The sequence below is a fragment of the Megalobrama amblycephala genome, linkage group LG14 (genome assembly GCF_018812025.1).
Source record: "Megalobrama amblycephala isolate DHTTF-2021 linkage group LG14, ASM1881202v1, whole genome shotgun sequence".
Taxonomy (NCBI): domain Eukaryota; kingdom Metazoa; phylum Chordata; class Actinopteri; order Cypriniformes; family Xenocyprididae; genus Megalobrama; species Megalobrama amblycephala.
The window spans coordinates 50,497,461-50,518,251 of record NC_063057.1 but is presented as its reverse complement, the minus strand read 5'-3'; the positions used below and the strand labels follow the sequence as shown (position 1 = coordinate 50,518,251).

The following is a 20,791-nucleotide window of genomic DNA, read 5'->3' as shown; positions in this document are numbered from 1 at the left end:
CATTAATTTTATTTAAAAGTTGAAATTAGTTATTTTTGCATTTTTCAGAGCGATTTCTGTCTTCCGGTTTGAAAAACAAAGTCGGAGCAACATCACAAAATCTGACGTCATCGTGTACTACCGGCAAGATCCGGAGTGCTGGTTGGCTCCAAGTATGGGCTGGTAGAACATGCTGACGTCAATTGTCACAGACACGCCAGGCTCTGCACCCAGACAATCATGTCGCACTCCCTCACCAGAGTTCTGATCACACACACCTGACACTCATCACCAGCTCAATCAGCAGCACTATAAAAGACACTCACAGTCACTCAGTCATTGTCCGGTCTCGTTAACGCATACTAACCACAAGTTTGGTTGCATGTGGATTGTTTTGCTGTAATCTACCAGCGCAAATGGAAAATATGTTGGCGTGAGATCGCATTACAGCGGAAAATTCAAATGTCACAAAAGTGCGGTTCATTCACCTCTGCATTCGGACACGCACATGAGATGGAGATTGAATACGAACACATTAAAAATACGATTGTTATGATATACATGCGGAGCCCGCATATGAACGGTTTCATGCTTCGCTTTGTGTGGAACAACACTAGCCACGTGGCTCATAGCTCATATACAGAATAAAGTATCCGTGTTTAAAGCATGCATGACGAACATCTTGTAAAGATCCATTTGAGGGTTATATTAGCTGTGTGAACTTTGTTTAAAGGGGCCACAACCTGAATCGGCGCATAGTTAATGATGCCCCAAAATAGGCAACTAAAAAAATTAATTAAAAAAAATCTATGGGGTATTTTGAGCTGAAACTTCACAGACACATTCAGGGGACACCTTAGACTTATATTACATCTTGTGAAAGAACGTTCTAGGGCACCTTTAAGAAGAGGATCTATGACCTCTGGAAGCATCTCTTTCAGTAGCTTAGTCGGTATAGGGTCTAACATACATGTTGTTGATTTTGATGATTTAACAAGTTTAGACAATTCTTCCTCTCCTATAGCAGCGAATGAATGGAATTTTTCCTCAGGGACACTACAATGAGTCTGATGCAATACTGTAGAGAAAGTTGCATGGTTATAATTTTTTCTCTAATATTATCAATCTTGCAAGTAAAAAAGTTTATAAAGTCATTACAGACGTTGAAGCTTTATTTCTTATAGGGCTGGGTGATATATCGCATGCGATTGTCACGCGCATTTCGTCAGTAAAGCCGGTTCCCTGATTACCGCTAAATCGCCATCACCTGCTTTCAAATAGAGCGCCATTTAATAGACAGAACCGTAGATCACTGACAAGCTACGCAGTATCTCGTTCTCGTCGCAGATGAATCGCCTTTGATAATGAACACGATATTGCATAGCTTGTCAGTGAACTATGGCTCTGTCTATTAAATGCCGCTCCATTTGAAACCAGGTGATGGCGATTTAGCGGTAATCAGGGAACCGGTTTTACTGACGAAATGTCAGGTTTTAAATCGTTTAAGTCTGTTTATGTAATCTGTATGAAAAGAGAGACATGTCAGACGTCCGTGAGTCAGCTCATTATCCACTAATTTGGCCACGCCCAAGGAGTGCACGCTCTATTCAGACGCAAATTCTGAGGCAATACATGTATACATCTTCACAATCATGTATTTACTACCTTCAAAAGTCTCTATCTGCATGTTATAGCCATGGTTATAGTGATCTCTGGAAGCCTCTGTTAGTTCCTGGATTGTCACATGGTATGCCTGTTCTTCATTACGAGTCATTTGTGGACTAAATGTGCACAGAGCGCCCTCCGGCTGCAAGTATAAATTGAAAACACAGTACATCAGAGTATCCAGCGCTCATAGTGATGACAATAAATATTGAATAAATATTACTCCTCTGTATAGAAAATTGATATAAACATATGAGAATCCATCAATATTTCTCCAAATGTGCATGCTTTTAAGCTAAAAGCCTGTATGAAATGCCATAGAGGTAACATGAATGGTCAGACGCATTGCATCACAGAAATACAGTATATTTTAAAGTATATTAAAATAGAAAATCATTATTTTGAATTGTAATAATATTTCACAGCATTGCTGTTTTTTTTGTTTGTTTTTTTTTATATATACAGCATGAGCAGCTTCTTTTAAAAACAATCTTTTGACTGGTACTGTAATTTAAACTAAAATAAACATTTTCTTCACATGATGTGCAATAATACGTGCATGCATGAGATCACAAAAATCATGTTTTCTGTCAAGAGTGGACATCATATTAACGTTAATACAGCTTTTATGATCCTGTTATCAAGCATGCTCACAGAGGGTTTTTTCACATAGCCTACCTCAGTGGTTCTCAAACCTGTCCTGGGGACCCCCACCACTGCACATTTTGCATGTCACCCTCATCTAACACACCCGATTCAAGTCATCAACTAATTAGTAGAGACTGCAAGAGCTGAATTGGGTGTGTTAGATGAGGGAGACATGCAAAATATGCAGTGGTGGGGGGTCCCCAGGACAGGTTTGAGAACCACTGGCCTACCTGACTGAAAGGGCTCATTATGCGGGTCGTTATGCGGCTCATTATGTGGGTCTTTGTCTTCTCGGGTGTGATTCACACCTTCATGCATTCTGTCTGTCTTGACAAAAAGTTTCTTACAAAATTTAAATCAATGTATTGTTTTATATGAACGAGTAGGCAGGATTTTTACATCATTTTGAAGCAAAAATTCTAGTCTACAATCTCAAATACCCAGAAGTGTTTTTTGACCTTATTTCAATGACTTAAGTTTTTTTTTTTTTCAATAACCACACATAAATGTTATTCCTTCAAAAATACAAACATGTACATACATGTTGCTCACATATAATGGTAGCCTAGTTCGTGCTGAATATGGTGTAATGACAACTTTTCTATTAATATGTTTATGAACAACTGAAAAAAGCACAAATGACAGGGCATGTCAAAACTTCTCCAGGGCCCCAAATCAGCCTCAGACTCCAGAGAGGGTTAAGCGCAAAGGAGCAACTGAGTGTGCTGGAAAAGAGAGAGTCAATAGTTTCTGTTGCAACATCGAGTTCTTCTAAGCTATCTGGTATGCTAAGGAGATGAAACTGATCAGGAAGATTATTTATAAAGCAGTCTTTAGTGGCAGAAGTGATAGTTCTACCATATTTGTGGCAGAGAGGGGGTTTTGCAGCCTTGGCTAAATTTAGTATACACAAGACTAGATAATAGGCCTGGGCGATAAAACGGTATCAATATTTATTGATGGCACGTCTTAATTATGTTCGATATATCGATAGTTTCACTTAAATGCATTAAAATGTAAACAGACATTAAGTTCGGTTGCATGAACAACTCAAGCTCGCTCCGTCCCTGGATCAAAAACAGACGCGCTACGAGTGACACACAAAAAAGTTGCTGTGGAGTTCAGTTGCGCAATCGCCACGTGAAATCAGAACACACAAACACATGAAAATGAGTGCTGTACCTTCTGGCGACAAGGAGATTGTAAATAAAAAAGTACACATCAGCTCATCAGTGTAGCAGTTTCATGGTTTCCTTATGGCTTACAGTTGATCTACTTTAAAGTTTGTCTTGAAAGAGCAGTTGTCATGTAGGTATAATCAGCTGCACAGTGTTTTCAACAACATGGTATCTTTATTTCTTGTTACAAATATTCAAATTATCACAGAAGTACTGAGATAAAAGTTTATAGTTCAGATAAAACACTATGTCTATGTTATCTATCAAAATAGAGCAAATCAGCTTTTGAAAGAAACTTGGTGCTGAAAACGACGCAGTAATCCATTACATTGTTTCACCACCAGGTGGCGACAAGTGAGTGTTAAAAAATATATTTGACGTTGAATCTTCATTCAACAGATTCTTTCAAATGCACTGATTCATCCAGTACTTATGGGCATGTAACTGAATCATACATCCAAACAGATTTTTTTTTAAATAATTAATTCAAATAAATTTATATTTTTTACATTTTAAAATAGACTGCAGCAATTAATATTTTGTCAGAACCTCTAGTAAATTACATGCTATTTTGTTTCGTTGTCATTCAGAATTGTGATCTCGGTTTGAAACAAACATAAAAGTTTCTCAATTTATCCAGAATTGTTTAGCTCTAAGTTTCTTTAACACTTAACAACAAATATTTGTTTACATTTTATTTTGCTTTGTTTTAAAATTATTTGTTGTTTGCCTTAATTAAAAATGCATTGGTTAAATTCTCATTTTTTTCTACTATTTTTTTTTTTTTTTCAATTAATTTAATTATCGATACTGATCAATATGAAACATTATATCGTGATAATTTTTTTAGCTGTATCCCCCAGCCCTACTAGATAATGATCTGCTGTGGAATTTTAATGGCATCAATATCTATTCCATGTGACAATAGATCTAAAGTATGATTAGAACAATGAGTGGGTCCTGACACGTGTTGTCTAACTCCAAAAGAGTTTAGAATGTCTGCAAATGCCAATCCCAATGTGTCTTTTTCATGATCTACATGGATATTAAAATCACCAACAATAAGGACTTTATCCGCAGCCAGTACTAACTCAGATCAGCAAAAATCAGCAAAATATTTGATAAAGTCTGTATGGTGCCCTGGTGGCCTGTATACTGTAGCCAGCACAAATGTCAAACGGGATTTGTCACTTACATTACATAACATTACATAAAGCACCATCATTTCAAAGGAATTATATTTGAAAGACTTTTTAGTAATACTGAAGATATTACTATAAATTACCTTTCCGACGTGGCTCGTGTCGATAATAGTAGCCTTGAGGGCTAGACTCATTTAAAGTAATGTAATCATCTGGTTTTAGCCAGGTTTCTTTCAAACACGGCACATCTAGATAATTGTCTGTGATAATATCATTTACAATAAGTGCTTTTGAAGAAAGGGATCTAATAATCAGCAACCAAAACTTTATCTTTTGTTCATCAGTATTATATCTGTTTATTTGTTGAACATCAATATTTTACTTTTGAATGGGTTTGGGAGTTTTTTGTATTTACTAATTTGGGGTACAGACACAGTCTCTATGTGATGATATCTAGGTGAAAAAGGAGCATGAGAGAGAAGACGACGGTAGGCATGGATAACAAGTTAACAGGCTAGCAAAATGCTAACGTGTTGTGATAGTGATTTAGATTAAAAGATTAAAAAGCTAGCAACGTCAGATTAATGTGATTAATGCAATATTAGACAATGTCGGATATAAGGAAGGAAACTAAACAGCCGAGAGCAATATATGTCCTCCTCAGATGTAATGTTTGATCTGTACATCAGCATTGGGTGGGAGAAGCGTTATAATCTCTAAAAGCTGCTTACATTGTACACAGGGAAAGTAACCATGAAGACATTAAAGGTCAACACAGCTTTTGGTCTTACAGCTTTTCCGCCTATATACTGGTCCTGATAATCATCAGATTATTCTTTATACATTTCTGTAAATCCTTTTTTTGTGAACATATGACTTATTCTACCAGTTGCTCTGGTCTTCATCAATACATGCTTGCGCCACCTGCTGGTGAGGCCGACTAACAGCAGATGGAGATATGCATCTCTCTATTGCTAGTCCTGTAGTTCCCGGATGTGCAATGTTGAATATTGTGTCGAATTTGAACCACTGAATTTGCGGAAGCGAATTTGTGGTGGCGAATTTGTAAAGCAAAATAAAACAGACCGAAAATTGCCTGTTGAATATTATAGGTTGTAAATTTAAATTTTGGAAGTGAAATCTGAATATGGATTACTAATGAAATAATGAAAATATTTAATTAATAATGAAAATATGTGTGAAATGTTTTGAATTGAAATATTCACAGCTTAAATATACAACCATGCTGAATTACAGCCCATAAAAATGCAAGCCCTTAAAATACAATGCAATAAAGATTTGCAGAATTATCGGACTTGCGTCCTCCCGTCTTCGGGATTTTATACTGCTAAGTCGAACATACCGACAAGTCTGAATTACCAAGGACACAAATCTGAACTTAGTGTACTTGGTATCGAGAAATGCCTGCAGTCTTTATCTGGTCTCGTCATGAGCAATGAATCCATTTTCCTGGATACTTACCTGGTGAAATCTACCTGATCTGCAACATTATGTCTTCCATATTAACTCCAAGTCATCTCCTTGTCTCCATGTCTTCCCCTGGTGATCCCCCCTGTGTGCTCCTTGTCTAGTCTCTGTGTGTGTATCACTTTCCCCCTGCAACAGATAAGATTCAAGTTTTCATTCTCTTTGGTCACACCATGATCTGCCATCCAATTCACTACTCACCAAATAATTAAGAAACAAATAAGACACTACACAATAAAGGTCTACAAGACAAAGCACAGACTAGGGGTGTCGCAATATACCGGTATTGACGATAACTGTGATATTCAAAGCATAAAATATCGATATCGTGTTAATTTAGGGTGTGACAATATACCGGTATTGGCGATAACCACAATATTTAAAATGAATAGGACGCTTATGATATCATGACATGTAAATACTCCAGCACCAGTACCTGATTGGCCTCTCAGGTGGCAGTATTGCACCTTAACGTGGACACCTGTCAAACAAGAAGACGCAGCACTTCAGAGTGATAGGCTCTGTCCACACCCGAAAAAAAGTAAAGTAAGCTCGACAGTATGGGAGTTTTTCGGCTCCTTAGACAGCCCAATCCGCAGGATTTGCCTAGCTACAGTCAGTGCGAAGGGTGGCAACACCACCAACCTTTTTAACCACCTCCGTGTCCATCACCCTGCAGATTACGCCATTTTACAGAGTAAGTTGCGATTATTTTACTAGTCATGGAATGGGGAATGTTATTTTAACCTGCTAACAGCGATTTTCTTTGTACGTATATTTAAATAAAGGGTGATTCTTTTAATAAGTAGCCTACCGCGTTTTCTTTACTCATCTTACTCAGCGTGATGTAGCTATGCATGCAGTTATTTGCCCTCAAAATTCAAGATACACGGGCATTTTTTGCCCCGACAAGTTTTTGTCATTATATCATATTATAAGATGTTTGTATTACAATATCACACGAGCAAGAGTGCTGTTTTCCCCAAATCAGCACAAATGCAATGTTCCTTCAACTTATTACATTTTACACACAGTATTGTTAATTTTTTTTTTCCTTTATTTCGCTAACGAAAATTTCAAAATTATGAACAGCAGAACAGAGCCCCCGTGCAACAGAAATGTTTTTGTTACACTTACTGAATCCGCGTTTAGAACTAATGTTTTGAACAAATCTGTTGACTCACTCATTATGACAGTGACTTGCTGCCACCTACTGGCAGTTTAGTTTAGTTTCATATTTAAGGTACATTTTAATTAAAAAGTTAAAATTAGAAAAAAATCTATGTATACAAATTGTAAATGCTGTGTAAATTAATGTCACTTATCACTCTGTCTCACCTCTGTATTGCAAAGATGGATTTTGTTGATAATGATTTCATTTGATTGGTAACAGCTATAATGTATAGGCTACTATGCTAGTATTAATTTTTATTTCTTCAGGTCTTAAAAAGCCTTAAATTTGACTTTAAAAAATGTGCAGCAACCCTGAAAGAGAAAAACTAAATCTAAATAAAGTAAAAATTATTTAGACTGATAATCCCCCCCCCCAAGGATTCTATAGATATCGCAATATATCAATATTGTGAATTCTTTTGGCCAGAATAACCGTGGTGAGAAAAATCTAATATCGTGACAGCCCTAGCACAGACACTAAATTCATTACAGTTAATAGGCAAATTCTAACTGGAATTGGCCTTAAGACATGAGAAGATCTAGTGAATGAGTCAGTGCATGAGAATAAGAGCAAAATTGTTGAAAGCGGCCAAAGAAATAAAGACGGCACAGACCGTAATTTTACGTCAAGGTAATTTTACGTCATCTGACCCAAATGTTCTTTGAGGGCAGGTCAAAGCAGCCAGCGGCAGAATATGTAATGTGTAACATGGAACATGGTGATGTAATGTCTTATAAGCAGTTTAAGCCCTTATGATTCATATTGAATGAAGCTGAACTTTCTATGCAGGTGAAAATGTATAACCTGACACAATATGAGCATGGAGCAGATGATGTGCTAGTCATGGGAACTGATGGCCTGTGGGATGTCCTTTCTAATGAGGAAGTAGCAGAGACTGTCACCTCATTCCTGGCCAACTGTGATCCCGATGACCTTCACAGGTTTTATGTTTTTGATTATGTGCCTTTATTTGTGCCCATGTATGTGCTAGTGGAATTGTCATGCATTATAATTAAACATTATAGCACAAAACTTTTGATGATGTCAAATCCAATCAAAAATGGTATTTTGCCACAAGTTCATGTAGAAGTTAACATGTGTTGCATATTAGGCATATACCAAAACAGACAGGTTGTATTGTCCTCATCCTTGAAAAAAGCCATGATCAAAACTATATTAGATCAAAAAGCTATTACCAAAATGACATTAAATTAAGAACAATTGAAAATTAATAGACAATTAGAAACCAAGATGTAATTTTAAACTCATTTTGGTACTGAGTTTGCCATTTCATGTCCAGTGTAAATCCTCAAGCAAAACCAGTTCACATTCTGTGTTAAATTTACAATTTATGCATGTTACAAAGAAAAGAGCATCCATTTGCCTCTTGTTTTTATCTGGTTCTTCTGCTGTAGTAGATTATATGGCACTTTGAACTGAAATAATTAGGCAAAGTGATGTAGAATTCAGTTAAGACTTGGAACTAGCAACATACTGTAGAAATGCAGCTATTAATAAATAATCACTACCAGTTTATATTGAATATAGCCTTCAGAATTTATAACTTTGATTTGCTGCCGTAAAGTATGTACATTGGTGTGATACACACACTGAACCAGTTTGGTAATTGCCTCCGACCAGTGCAAAATTATCGTAACGGCGTTTTGGACAGCGGCGGGCTGGGACCTGCGGATGGCTGCATCAGTGTTGCCAACTTAGCGACTTTTCAGATCCTATTTGCGACTTTTTTCCAAGAAAGCGCGTTGTGACGAATACTTCAGACCCACCGGTACTGCCACAGGAGCGTGAGATCTTGCTTCCTTCCCGCTGCTGCAGGCACATCTCTCTATGTCTGCTGTTCAGTGAGTGGCTGAGAGGAGCAGCCCATTCAGTTAAGAATGTGTGCTCTGCCAGAGAACAAATAAAATAGATACTATTGCTTCTAACCTGAGTGATCATTTTACGTGTACATATAACGTTAGCTAAAATCATGTGTATTGTGATTTTGTCAGACAACGTCTCAATTATAAATCAGGATTTAGCGCTGGTTTAACATGTCAGGGCTCGACACTAATGCTTTTCAATTAGTCCAGGATAATTGGATTTTTTGAAGGACTAAGTGAAAGAGAATTTTATTTGCCCGGCCTGACAAGGACCTGATTAAAACGTCAAACAAAATTTAATTTTTATTTTATTACATTTAGTGTAAGTGGCGATCGATAGTGGATGATAATAGGCTGTATAATGTAGTGACGATAACAAGGTTGCACTGTTGAGGCTCGCGCAGCATCTCGAGGAGAAATGGAAACATGAGTGAAGCACACACAAAAAGAATCTCAGTTAAACATACTGCAGTAAAAATTCAAAATGTGGAGTTTTTATAACTTGATACAGTTAAGCAATATCACACGACCAAGAATGCTGTTTTCCTAAATAGGCTACCATCATGATTAAATACGTGACATTCATTTCATACAACAGTTCAGTTAACAAATATTTAATATTAAGTCAGATTTTAGAAGGAATATTGACTGTTTTTGTTCTATTTTAGCTGCGAAAATAGTTTCAAACAAAAATCACAGCAGAACCATAGCGTAGCAACAATCACCCTGCATCCCAATGTGCATACTATCCACCCTATCCACCCTAAATAGTATTGAATATTAATAATGTTACATACTATTAAGGATGGATAGAATGTTCATTGAGATGCAGGCTCAGCCTTGTTTTCATTACTGAATGATTCAGTATGATTCAGATTTGAAGCATTTTGAGTTAAATATTTAATGACCCATTCATAAACAACTGCCTCATTCTTTAATGAATCAGCCATCGGAATGAATCGTTTAAATGTATGACTCACTTATTAAGACGGTTACTTGACGCCACCTACTGGTGGTTTAGTTTAATTTTTTAAAAGTATAATTTCCCCCCAACATTTCTTACAATCCCATTACATTGTTTAATGCAGTTGTAATTTTTTTTTATTGTAAATAAATTTAATTTGGTAATAGATTTAATTTGGTAACAGCCCTTAGTGCCTTATTCCAATTAAATTTATTGATCGAATTTAAGAATTTAAAATGAAAGATGAATCATACATTTTACATGAATTGTACCTATTTTTTTTTTCGAACAAGCAACTGTTTTACTTTAAAAGTGAATGACAAGGCTCAATGTCAAGCCCTGTATGAAGTCTTAATGGGCCGCATTTCAGTAACAATTTCATATTGTCTGACAACAAAAAGAGAAAAATATATAGATGAAACAATTTTATGGGGAATTTGGCTGTATTATTATATTATGTGAGCAAAGAGGGTAGCAGCAGAGAAGCAAACAAATTGCTGCATGACGTCATCTATTGACATTTAGCGACATATATATTAATAAATAAATAAATAAATATTAATACCAATAAAAATTGGCCTCGGAAGTCTCGACTAATGAGCTGATGATCTGAATCAGGTGTGTTTGATTAAGGAGACATAGAAAACATGCAGTGTTGGGGAGGAATGTGTTTGGGAATCCCTCTCTTAATGCCTTCCAATGCCAAGCACTAGAGAGCGGTGGTCTCAAAAGATAACTCTCAATAAAATGAGAGGAGACCTAACAACACTACCTGTCAGGGAGGCTCACTCAGAGCCGAACCACCTTACATTATTGGTAACAGACCAAGCTCCTATTGTAAATTTTAGTTTTCTTATTATTATTCCTCCCGAATGGGAGTCTATGGCAGCCCTATCAACGCAACATGAGAAAATTATTACATTTGGCACTATTGTACAGATGGTCATGAATAGTCATTGGACCAAAAGGCAATTAAAAAGCATTAAATTAGATTTGATGAAACCTGCAGAAACCCTGAAAAGTGTATATTCATTAGTTAGTTAGTTATTCTTTTGCTCACTTGACAGATGCTTTGCCAAAGCAATGGCAAACATCACAACGTTAGAAACCTTTTATGGTATTTTGAGAAAAGTAAAAATATTTTGTGAATCATTATGAAACTATGGTGGAACGCCACAGACTAGGTAGATTATATCATGTGTATGTATGTATTTACACAAACTCTGCCCACCACTATCTCTAGGAGCCAGACAAAATTACAAAAGAAATCATCTTGGTTTACAAATACAACCTAAAAGAAGGGGAACGAGACACTGTGTCTGATGAAATGCTATGGGGAATGCCTCAGCGAGACCGGTGTCTGAAGCACTCATGCAAACGCGACAATGGTATTGGCCAGCAACAGCCTATGATGCCACAACCAGGGTGACCGTATTAAAAGGGCACCTGTAGAATACATCATCCATTTCTTTGTCTAAAGGAGACGTGGCAGGCACCCCGAAAGCATGGTAGTGTCTCATTCCCCTTCTCTGGGGAACCTAGGTTAGATTTGTAACTCAAGATGTTCCCTTTCGAATGGGAATGCGCACTGCATCTGACAAGATCCTATGGGGAGCAAATACCCACTCCACCATGCTGAGGGAAGTGCATGCCCTATCGCCGCTGACTAAGCATTGAAAAAGCTGACTCAGCTATAAATAGTATTATAATGGGAAGAGTTAGTATTAGATATAAGGGAGAGCTTTCGGGACAAGGACAAGTAGTCACTCGATAAGGCAGCATCCATTTATGATTTTAATAAATCTAATCATTTACACTGAATATGTTATGTATACTGTTTTATATTATAGTACAATACACTGAGGTTTGCACTTTACACATAATATCTGCCATTATTTGCACAAAGTATAAATAGCATATAACAACTATTTACACTTATTAGTGTAAAGAAAACACTTTTTGTTGCTATTTACACGGTGCAAATAGCTGCTGCCAAATGATATATAATGTAAGTCTATATATGCTTTAAGTGTGTGTTGTGATCACAGGTACACAATGGCAGCCCAGGACCTGGTGATGCGAGCCAGAGGAGTTCTGAGGGACCAGGGTTGGCGAATCGACAATGATCGGCTTGGCTCTGGGGATGACATTTCTGTTTATATAATTCCCTTGATGTATGGTAACCGTCAGCCATAGTAGGTAACCTACTAAAGGTAACCTAAAGTGCCCAGCACTTCTTTTTTTTTTTTTTACCCTGATATGTTTAAACTTACTTCCTCCCTTCTCTCTTTGGGTCAGTATAATGTGGTAAATGAGTCTACTGTAGTAACACCCATCACAACACCCAATAACACTGTATGTCCTCTTCTAAGCATGATAGAAATGTTAATACCTGAACCCCTTTCCATGTGACCCCAGACTGACCAAGTCTGTTTCTGCATGGCTTTGAAAGTTTTTAAAAGTTTTTAATTTTTCTTTCTTTGTTTTTATCCAGGACAGGCAGTAAGGATATTTCTAAATGCCAATTGTTTATATTCTTGTCACTTCTGAGGAACTATAATACACTTTTCCTTAGTGATATATATATAAGTGAAAAAAGGATAATAACTGACAATATGATTTTAATGAATTTGTTTCACATTTCTGTAGCTATGAATAATTATTAAAGTATTTTTGTTTGTCTGTTTGTGTTTGTTTTATTTTGTTTGGTTTTGGGTTTTTATTGTATCCACCCACAGTTGTACAGCAATGTTTTTATGTTATTGGTTTGACACCCTTCCTGTCCTCTATAGGATATCTTCTGATTTGCAAGATGTGGGTTATTGATATCAATGTAATATGTGTTCATTTGGTTAACCCCTTAAGCCCGAAGTGTACCGCCGGCGGGACCCCTCCCACCTCCCACCCCCCCGATTCAGATACAGCTGCCCTGCTATATCTGAATCAGACTCCTGAATGGGACTTGTTTGATAAATCCACAGTAATTAACAGAATGTAAATTTAACTCGTTTAACATAAAGTCCACAACCTGAACCACTATTACAGTACAATCTGAACCGCACCAGCATTAAAATAAACTTTAGACATTTTACTTACTATAAGTAACTTTGCAGCTAGATGTCAGCTCTCATCAATTTGCAACTACATGTCAGTTAACTCTCATTAGATTATTAGTAGGGTTAGGGAGTAGGAACATAAATGAACAAGGCCTTACCAAATGTGCACAGCAACACATTCCAGAGATCAGGTAGATTTCCGACTGAACAATTAGAAGGTTGTAATACTTGTCGATGGCAACTATCTTTCCCATGACTGCTTAATCTCAACTGTGGAGGGGGTGGGGGTTGTAACGAATGTCAGGATGATTTACAAAAGCAGCATTTTTAACAGATATTTAAGTGAACTCATTTCTTTGGCTTAAGCAGACAGCAGTATCAACAAATCTACTAATAAACTTTATTAGTTACTAAGAATTGATTTTAAAGGTTTTTATGTATCATGTAAATTGTATGTAATCTGTGGAGTTATTCCTTTGTGTTAAACAGTTATTACAGCAACCTTTTTATTAACTTCTACCTCATTTATAGGAGATACCTCATATTTGGTATGTCTTTGACAGTTAAAAGATTTCCTGGAAATTGACTTTCAGACACATCATTTGCTTTGTTCCGAAACAGGGACTTAATTTGTTACAATGTTGCATTTTCTTCTTGGTTCATTGGCAACATTTTAAAGCATACCAAAATTGTTTATACAAGTCATATGTGAGGAAAAACTCTTATTGGTCAGAGTTTCCTCTGAGTCATCCATCAAGACCATAATTCACTGATCCAACATCAGCCACAGTACAACAGTGCAAGTGCACTCTCCACACAACACCAGCTATAGGTGGAGAGGAGAAAGTGATCTAGCCAATTTAGTTTGTAGAATAAGTTGACATACTTGCAAATTTACTTATATTCAGTAGAATGTCTGTTAGGGGAACATCAAAATAAACTGTTAGCAGATATTAAGTAGACATTCTACTAATACTCTAATAACTTGTTGTTGCAAAGTTACTTATAGTAAGTAAATGTCTAAAGTGTTAAAATAAATGTACTAATCCATCACCAGTTTTCACATCAGGGAGAGAGTCTAAAAATGAGAGGGTGTTTCTATGTTTGCTAATAGTGCACTTTCAAATGTTTACATTTTTACTGTCATATTTCAATTTTTGCAAGCTGTTTGAGCATGGTATACCAAGGAAGTTTCTTATGATCTAGCCACTGGGGGGTAGGGGGGGGGGGGGTTGTTGTTGTTGTTGTTTTGGTTGTTTGTTTGTTTTTTGACCAAGCTTATTTGAATTTTGAATTATAGGTAATAAAGGGGGTCATTTGGTCTTTACTTAAATATTTGCTCTTTACTTAAATTTGTGCTTCTGGAGCACCTTAAATATTTGTTTTTTCATTGCATGCCATACTATTTATTCAAAAACAAAAAAATGTTGTTCTTTTTCAGGTTTCAATTACATATACAGTTGCAACATATGTAAAAATTATTTTGTGCTGATTATGCCTCAGTGTTTTTTTTAACAGTCACCTTGCTTTTTCATCTCATTTGATTTTGTCCTATATGTTGTATACAGAAATATAATAAACAACCTAGAGAACCATTTACATACTTGATTCACCATTGTGAAAGTGTAATGTATATTTTGTAACATGAAAATGAATTATATTTTTGTTTGTTATTTAAAACAAAACTAGGGACCACATATTTCTGTATTTAAAAAAAATAAAGAGTATGATGGTTTCTATGTGTCTGCACTGGTATTTACTGCAAATTGAGGATAATGTCATTTCATTGCCTGTCAATGACGACATATCCGCGTTACCCTCGATTTACAGTTTTACTTTCATAGAAAACATGGAAACGCCAAAGACGCTTTAATATATTATGTTTTATTAAACAGGTGAGCAACTTTTTGGATACATTTATCAACAGAAAATGAATTATTGTTATATAGCTCAACACAGTTAGTCTTGTCATTGCTTGAATCACTTGTTTCTTGATTTACCACAAATACCATGTTTTTACCATGCCTTAGAGACACTATTTTGCCGAGTGGCTAACATAACATAATCAGAAAGAGCTTTCTCCATCATAAAATATATTTTTAAATTAACTGCATGTCATTTAGCAACACAAGTCATCCTGTTTTTATTTAATAAGACATTCTAATATCTATATAGATTACTGCAAAGTGCAACAAGTCTCTTATACCGGCTGCAGCATATTTATGATAAAAGCTCCATTGGACTCCCACAGCTCTCAGCTTGCCCTGCTTCATACCACAGTATGAACTTTAAAACTTTAATACTTTAGCTCATTCATGAACATGATTTCTTCCCTAGTCCGTCGGATTGCTTTCCTCCATAAATTATGCAAATCAAGCCACAAGACAAGACAAATGAAAGTTTGGCATGGGGGGTGTGTTAGCTTGGTTTTCCATAAAAGCACCAACATACAATTTTTCGTGTGTTCTTCCGATTGCCCTGAATCATTCCTCGCCCACTCACGCACGTCTCTCCCGGACGTCACGGCGACACGCTATGGCAAGCCGTTTTGACTTTTATTCACATCTCAGGATATGAATTCTTGATATCAACAATTCAGTTCTTGATATCAGGAATTACATTTCCACTAGTAACAATGTTACTTCTTGATATCAACAATTTAATTCTTGATATCAGCAATTCAGTTGTTGATATCAGGAATTACATTTCCACTAGTAACAATGTTCATTCTTGATATCAACTTTTGAATTTCCACTAGTAAAAACTAGAATTCTTGATATCTGTAATTGTATTTTCACTAGTGAAATGTCACCATAGGCTGCCATTCAAATTCAATTGTTGATATCAAAAATTGAGTTCTTACTAGTTGAAATTCCAATTTCTCATATCAGAAATGCAGTTCTTACTAGTAAAAATAGTAATTTTTGATATCAATAATTACATTGCTACTAGTAAAATGCGAATTTTTGATATCAAGTTATATGATAGTAGATTAGATAATAGATTAAAACAGCTTTATTCATCGTCGTGTAATTAGAGAAAAAGTCTTCTCAACGGGATTATATAACTTTGGGGCTTGTGGTGGGTGAAAGTGGTAAAATGAGAATATCCTTATTCCTTATTAAATATACAACCCAGGTGAAAAAAAAAATACTATAGTAAATAGTAGTCTTTTGTGTTTTTGAACCATACTATAGTAAATTGTAGAATACTGTCTATATTAGCCTATAGTATTTACAACACTTTGTTAATGAATGCTACAGCATACTGCAGTATAGTGAACTGATACTGTAATAAATACTGTAATATACTTTCGTTTTTTATAAACTTCCCTCTCCCCATCAATCCAAAAATCAGCCGAGCTGACACATATAGACAGTCAACAGAATCACAATGTAGTACTACATTACTACTAGAGAGGGAAGTTTATAAAAAAAAAACAATGCTTAAAAGCAGCACTATATATATATATATTATACTAGGCTAAATGGGAAATCATACTAAATACCAAAACTGTATTACTACTACTATATTTAATTTGTCCTGTTTTGTCTCCTTTTATCTTGCTTTCAATACAAGCACAAAGGGGATTCAGATCCTGAAGACTCCATGCAATCTCACTGTACCCTCACCGCCAGTCTCTGCTCCTTGGATTTTGCAAGCTTTTCCTTGCTCCTTATTTTTAATAAACATTCAATAAACATAAAAGTTCCCAGTGTTGTTTTTTGTGAAAAAGGGCAGATACACCTGTGTATGATTAACACACAACTTGGCACACAATCTTTAGTTCTTTAGATTGCTCCTGCTCACTAGAACATATTTCCTCTTTTCCGTGTAAGTGGGGAAACCATGCATTCATACTCCTTTCTCTGACCAACTGGATCATCCTCGTGCAGCACTGCAAACCATAGCGGAGACTACAAGAACATGTAGGAAAGGACAGACGAAATGCTTGACATGCAGTTTATTAGAAATGTATAAATCCATTGCATTAAACCAGTGCAAAAGTCAATGTGTGTGTATGATCATGTTTTGTTTTAGAATTGAATATATTGTGTATGAATCTATATAGTAATAAGTTAATGGGGTGCATAAGAATTGTAAAAATTACGATTATTTAAATTTCACTTAATTAAATTTTACATTTCACTTGTTTGCAATGTTTTTTAAGGCAATCACCTGTCACCTGCAGGTCTCATGTCCTTGTGAAACCACAGTGAACATGACATGATTGCAATTTCACATATCAGAAATACAATTCTTACTAGTAAAAACTTAATTTTTACTAGTAAAAACTTCATTCTTACTAGTAAGAATGACGTTTTTACTAGTAAGTAAAAACTTAATTCTTACTAGTAAAAACTTCATTCTTACTAGTAAGAATGTAGTTCTTACTAGTAAGAATGAAGTTGTTACTAGTAAGAATGAAGTTGTTACTAGTAAGAATGAAGTTGTTACTAGTAAGAATGTACTTTTTACTAGTAAGAATGAAGTTTTTACTAGTAAGAATGAAGTTTTTACTAGTGGAAATGTAATTCTTGATATCAACAATGCAGTTGTTGATATCAGGAATTACATTTCCACTAGTAACAAAGTTAATTCTTGATATCAACATTTGAATTTCCATTAGTAAAAACTAGAATTCTTGATATCTGTAATTGTATTTTCACTAGTGAAATGTCACCATAGGCTGCCATTCAAATTCAATTGTTGATATCAAGAATTGAGTTCTTACTAGTTGAAATTCCAATTTCACATATCAGAAATACAATTCTTACTAGTGAAAACTATGGAAGGCCGTTTCAGCATAAAAACGTTCCAGCGTTACTCGTCTTAATTATATTTTTACTAGTAACAATTAAATTAAAGAGCTCTATAATTTAATTTGTACTAGTAACAATTACAATTATAGAGCTCTATAATTCAATTTTTACTAGTAACAATTATGATTGTAGAGCTCTCTAATTGAATTATAGAGCTCTGCAATTGTATTCTTACTAGTAACAACTGAATTGTAGAGCTCTATAATTCAGTTTTTACTAATAACAATTCCAATTAGAGAGCTCTACAATTCATTTATTACTAGTAAGAATTCAATTGCAGAGCTCTGTAATTCAATTGTTACTAGTAATAATTCAATTGCAGAGCTCTACAATTCCACTAGAGAGCTCTCTAATTCAATTGTTACTAGTAAAAACTGAATTATAGAGCTCTCAAATTGTAATTGTTACTAGTAAAAACTGAATTAGAGAGCTCTTTAATTCAATTCTTACTAGTAACAATTCTAATTACAGAGCTCTTTAATTGTATTATTACTAGTAAAAACTCCTATTCATGAGATGCAAAACAGATTGCAGATTTCCCGCCTACAAAAGTGCGTTTCAAAATAAAAGCCCTGTAGCGTGGTCCTATAGTATCCTGAAATATTTTACAGACTTAGGTAACATATTAATCATGTTCACATTAAAGCAAAATTAAGATGATGCCTGAGATGAAAGCCTATATTTAGTCATTATATTCATTCACCTTTGTATATTGGTAAAGCTAAGAGGCAAGAACACTCCATATCACTGGACATAATATAGGGTGAAATGCCATAAATGTGCCTAATGTGGGACACCGGTTTAGTGTTTGTAGGTCCCGCATAAATACATGAATGTCAGTGAAACTATGGATTATCTGAAGCTGTGGAGCCATGTCATCAAAATCACATAACCTCTCAAATGTCCAGTCATATGAGACTGTAGCAATCATCAGAAAGGAGGGACCTTGTGTGAAAGCCACCCAAAGTGTTTTGACAAACTTGATATTAAGGAGTATAAATTAATTTTAAATATTTACAGTGTTTAGTATTGTTATGCAATAATAGAATGATTGTGTTTGTTGTTTAGTAAAATAGAAAACAGTCCAAATAGTCCAATTAGGCCAAATAGTCTTAAACTTTTTCATAAATTGTGACTCGAGGTTAAATCTAGCCTAAAGTTTGTTCAAGTTTTTTTTTTTTTTTCTTCTTATGCCTGTTGTGGTTGCATGTGTTTGTTGTTAAGTAAAATGAACAAGAGAACAGTGAGGAATTCTGACTGTGCATTTAACTCTTTTATATATAAAAATATATATTATATATAATAACCTAGTGATGCAAAAACTTGGGAAAATGAGATCTAGGCAGTAGATAAAGTTGATGAAAAATTATTTATTCATTACAATTAAATTTAGCCTCACACGCAAACTTTAATCGATAATGAAAATACTTAATAAAAACCAAAAGGTAAAATAACCATCATAAAGTATTAGTCAATAGTTAATAATAAAATTTAGAGTATTGTAAAATTTAGAGTATTGTATCTAATAGATGAAGATCAAAAAGAGCAATAATTAAGACATTTGCAGATAAGAGACGAGAAGTAGAAGCCAAGGAGAGCAAAGGAGAGAAAAAGCTGAATTATCAACAACTCAGTCCATATTATACCATAAGCATACAGGGAAATTCCCAACCCACACAAACTGATGTTTTGTTCTAAATTGATGTTTTTGTTCTAAAAGAAAAGGTCAATTTCACCCACTACGTCATCCACTGGTCCAGTGTCAAAAATAGTTGTTTTATCCCCTATAGGGAATTTTGCAAATCTTACATAATTAAATGTCAGCAGACATATTTTGATCAGATTCAAATTCAAATGGTTAATTCTGCAGGCGTCCAATGTCTAACCACAAACGTGTCAGCGTGACCTGTCACATTGGAACACTTGAAGAACAACTGAACATAACAAGCATACTCTTAAATATAAAATAACCATAAGGGTACAATAACAAGTAAATCCTTGAAAATATGATAAGAATTAACATATAAAGTATTAGTACATAAATATATGAAAGCAAAATTAAAACTGATAAATCATAAGCCATAAACGATTAAAAATGAATATTAATAAAAATGCATGAATATGAATATTGACCATTTCGGATCCATCACCTAGCCTATGAAAATAGTTGGCTAATGTCTTTGTAATAAATGCATAAAAACTATCATATTGTATTATTTGTCGGATGATGTTCAATTATCAATCAATCCATCCATAACCAAGAGAATTACTAGACGATTTTACTATTCTGCATGAATCGAATGACTTTGGCCTTTTCAGACCTTTTATTATTACGATTATTATTATTATCAATATCATTATCATTATTATTACTATCATCATCATTATCATAGATTTTGGCCTTTATCATAGACTTTTGCCTTTTCAGACCTTTTATTATTATGATCATTATTATTATCAATATCATTATTATTATTATCATTACTATTACTATCATCATTATCATAGATTTTGGACTTTTATCATAGACTTTTCAGTGTCCCACATTAGGAAGCACCAGATTGTTTTTAGACAACTTGCACTAAGAGCTCTAATATGTCTATAATTTCTTTTATGAATGTGTTATCTGCATTTTCTCTTTTTTATTTTATTAGGAGACATCCTGGGGATTTTAAAATGGTATTGTGTTTGAATTTAATGTTTTGGCTACAAATCGCAATATGTCACAGAATTCTTAAATGCAAAAAATGCCCCACAATAGGGCATTTCACCCTACCATAGTAAAATGAAA

At 34.9% G+C, this 20,791-nt stretch overlaps 1 protein-coding gene across 4 annotated transcripts in view; it reads left to right on the top strand.

The window, feature by feature from the left end:
- LOC125245989 (protein phosphatase 1H-like) overlaps positions 1-14,912 on the top strand; it is a 177,180-nt gene extending 162,268 nt beyond the window's left edge. For 2 of the 4 annotated variants that reach the window (XM_048156813.1, XM_048156815.1), the window contains exons 9-10: positions 8,064-8,215; positions 12,170-14,912. In XM_048156813.1, coding sequence (XP_048012770.1) covers positions 8,064-8,215; positions 12,170-12,317 — 300 coding nt within the window. In that variant the 3' untranslated portion in view covers positions 12,318-14,912. Of the gene's footprint in view, positions 1-8,063; positions 8,216-12,169 lie in introns of those variants that run through there. The other 2 variants (XM_048156814.1, XR_007179666.1) reach the window with 2 other exon arrangements.
- Positions 14,913-20,791: the final 5,879 nt, after the last annotated feature.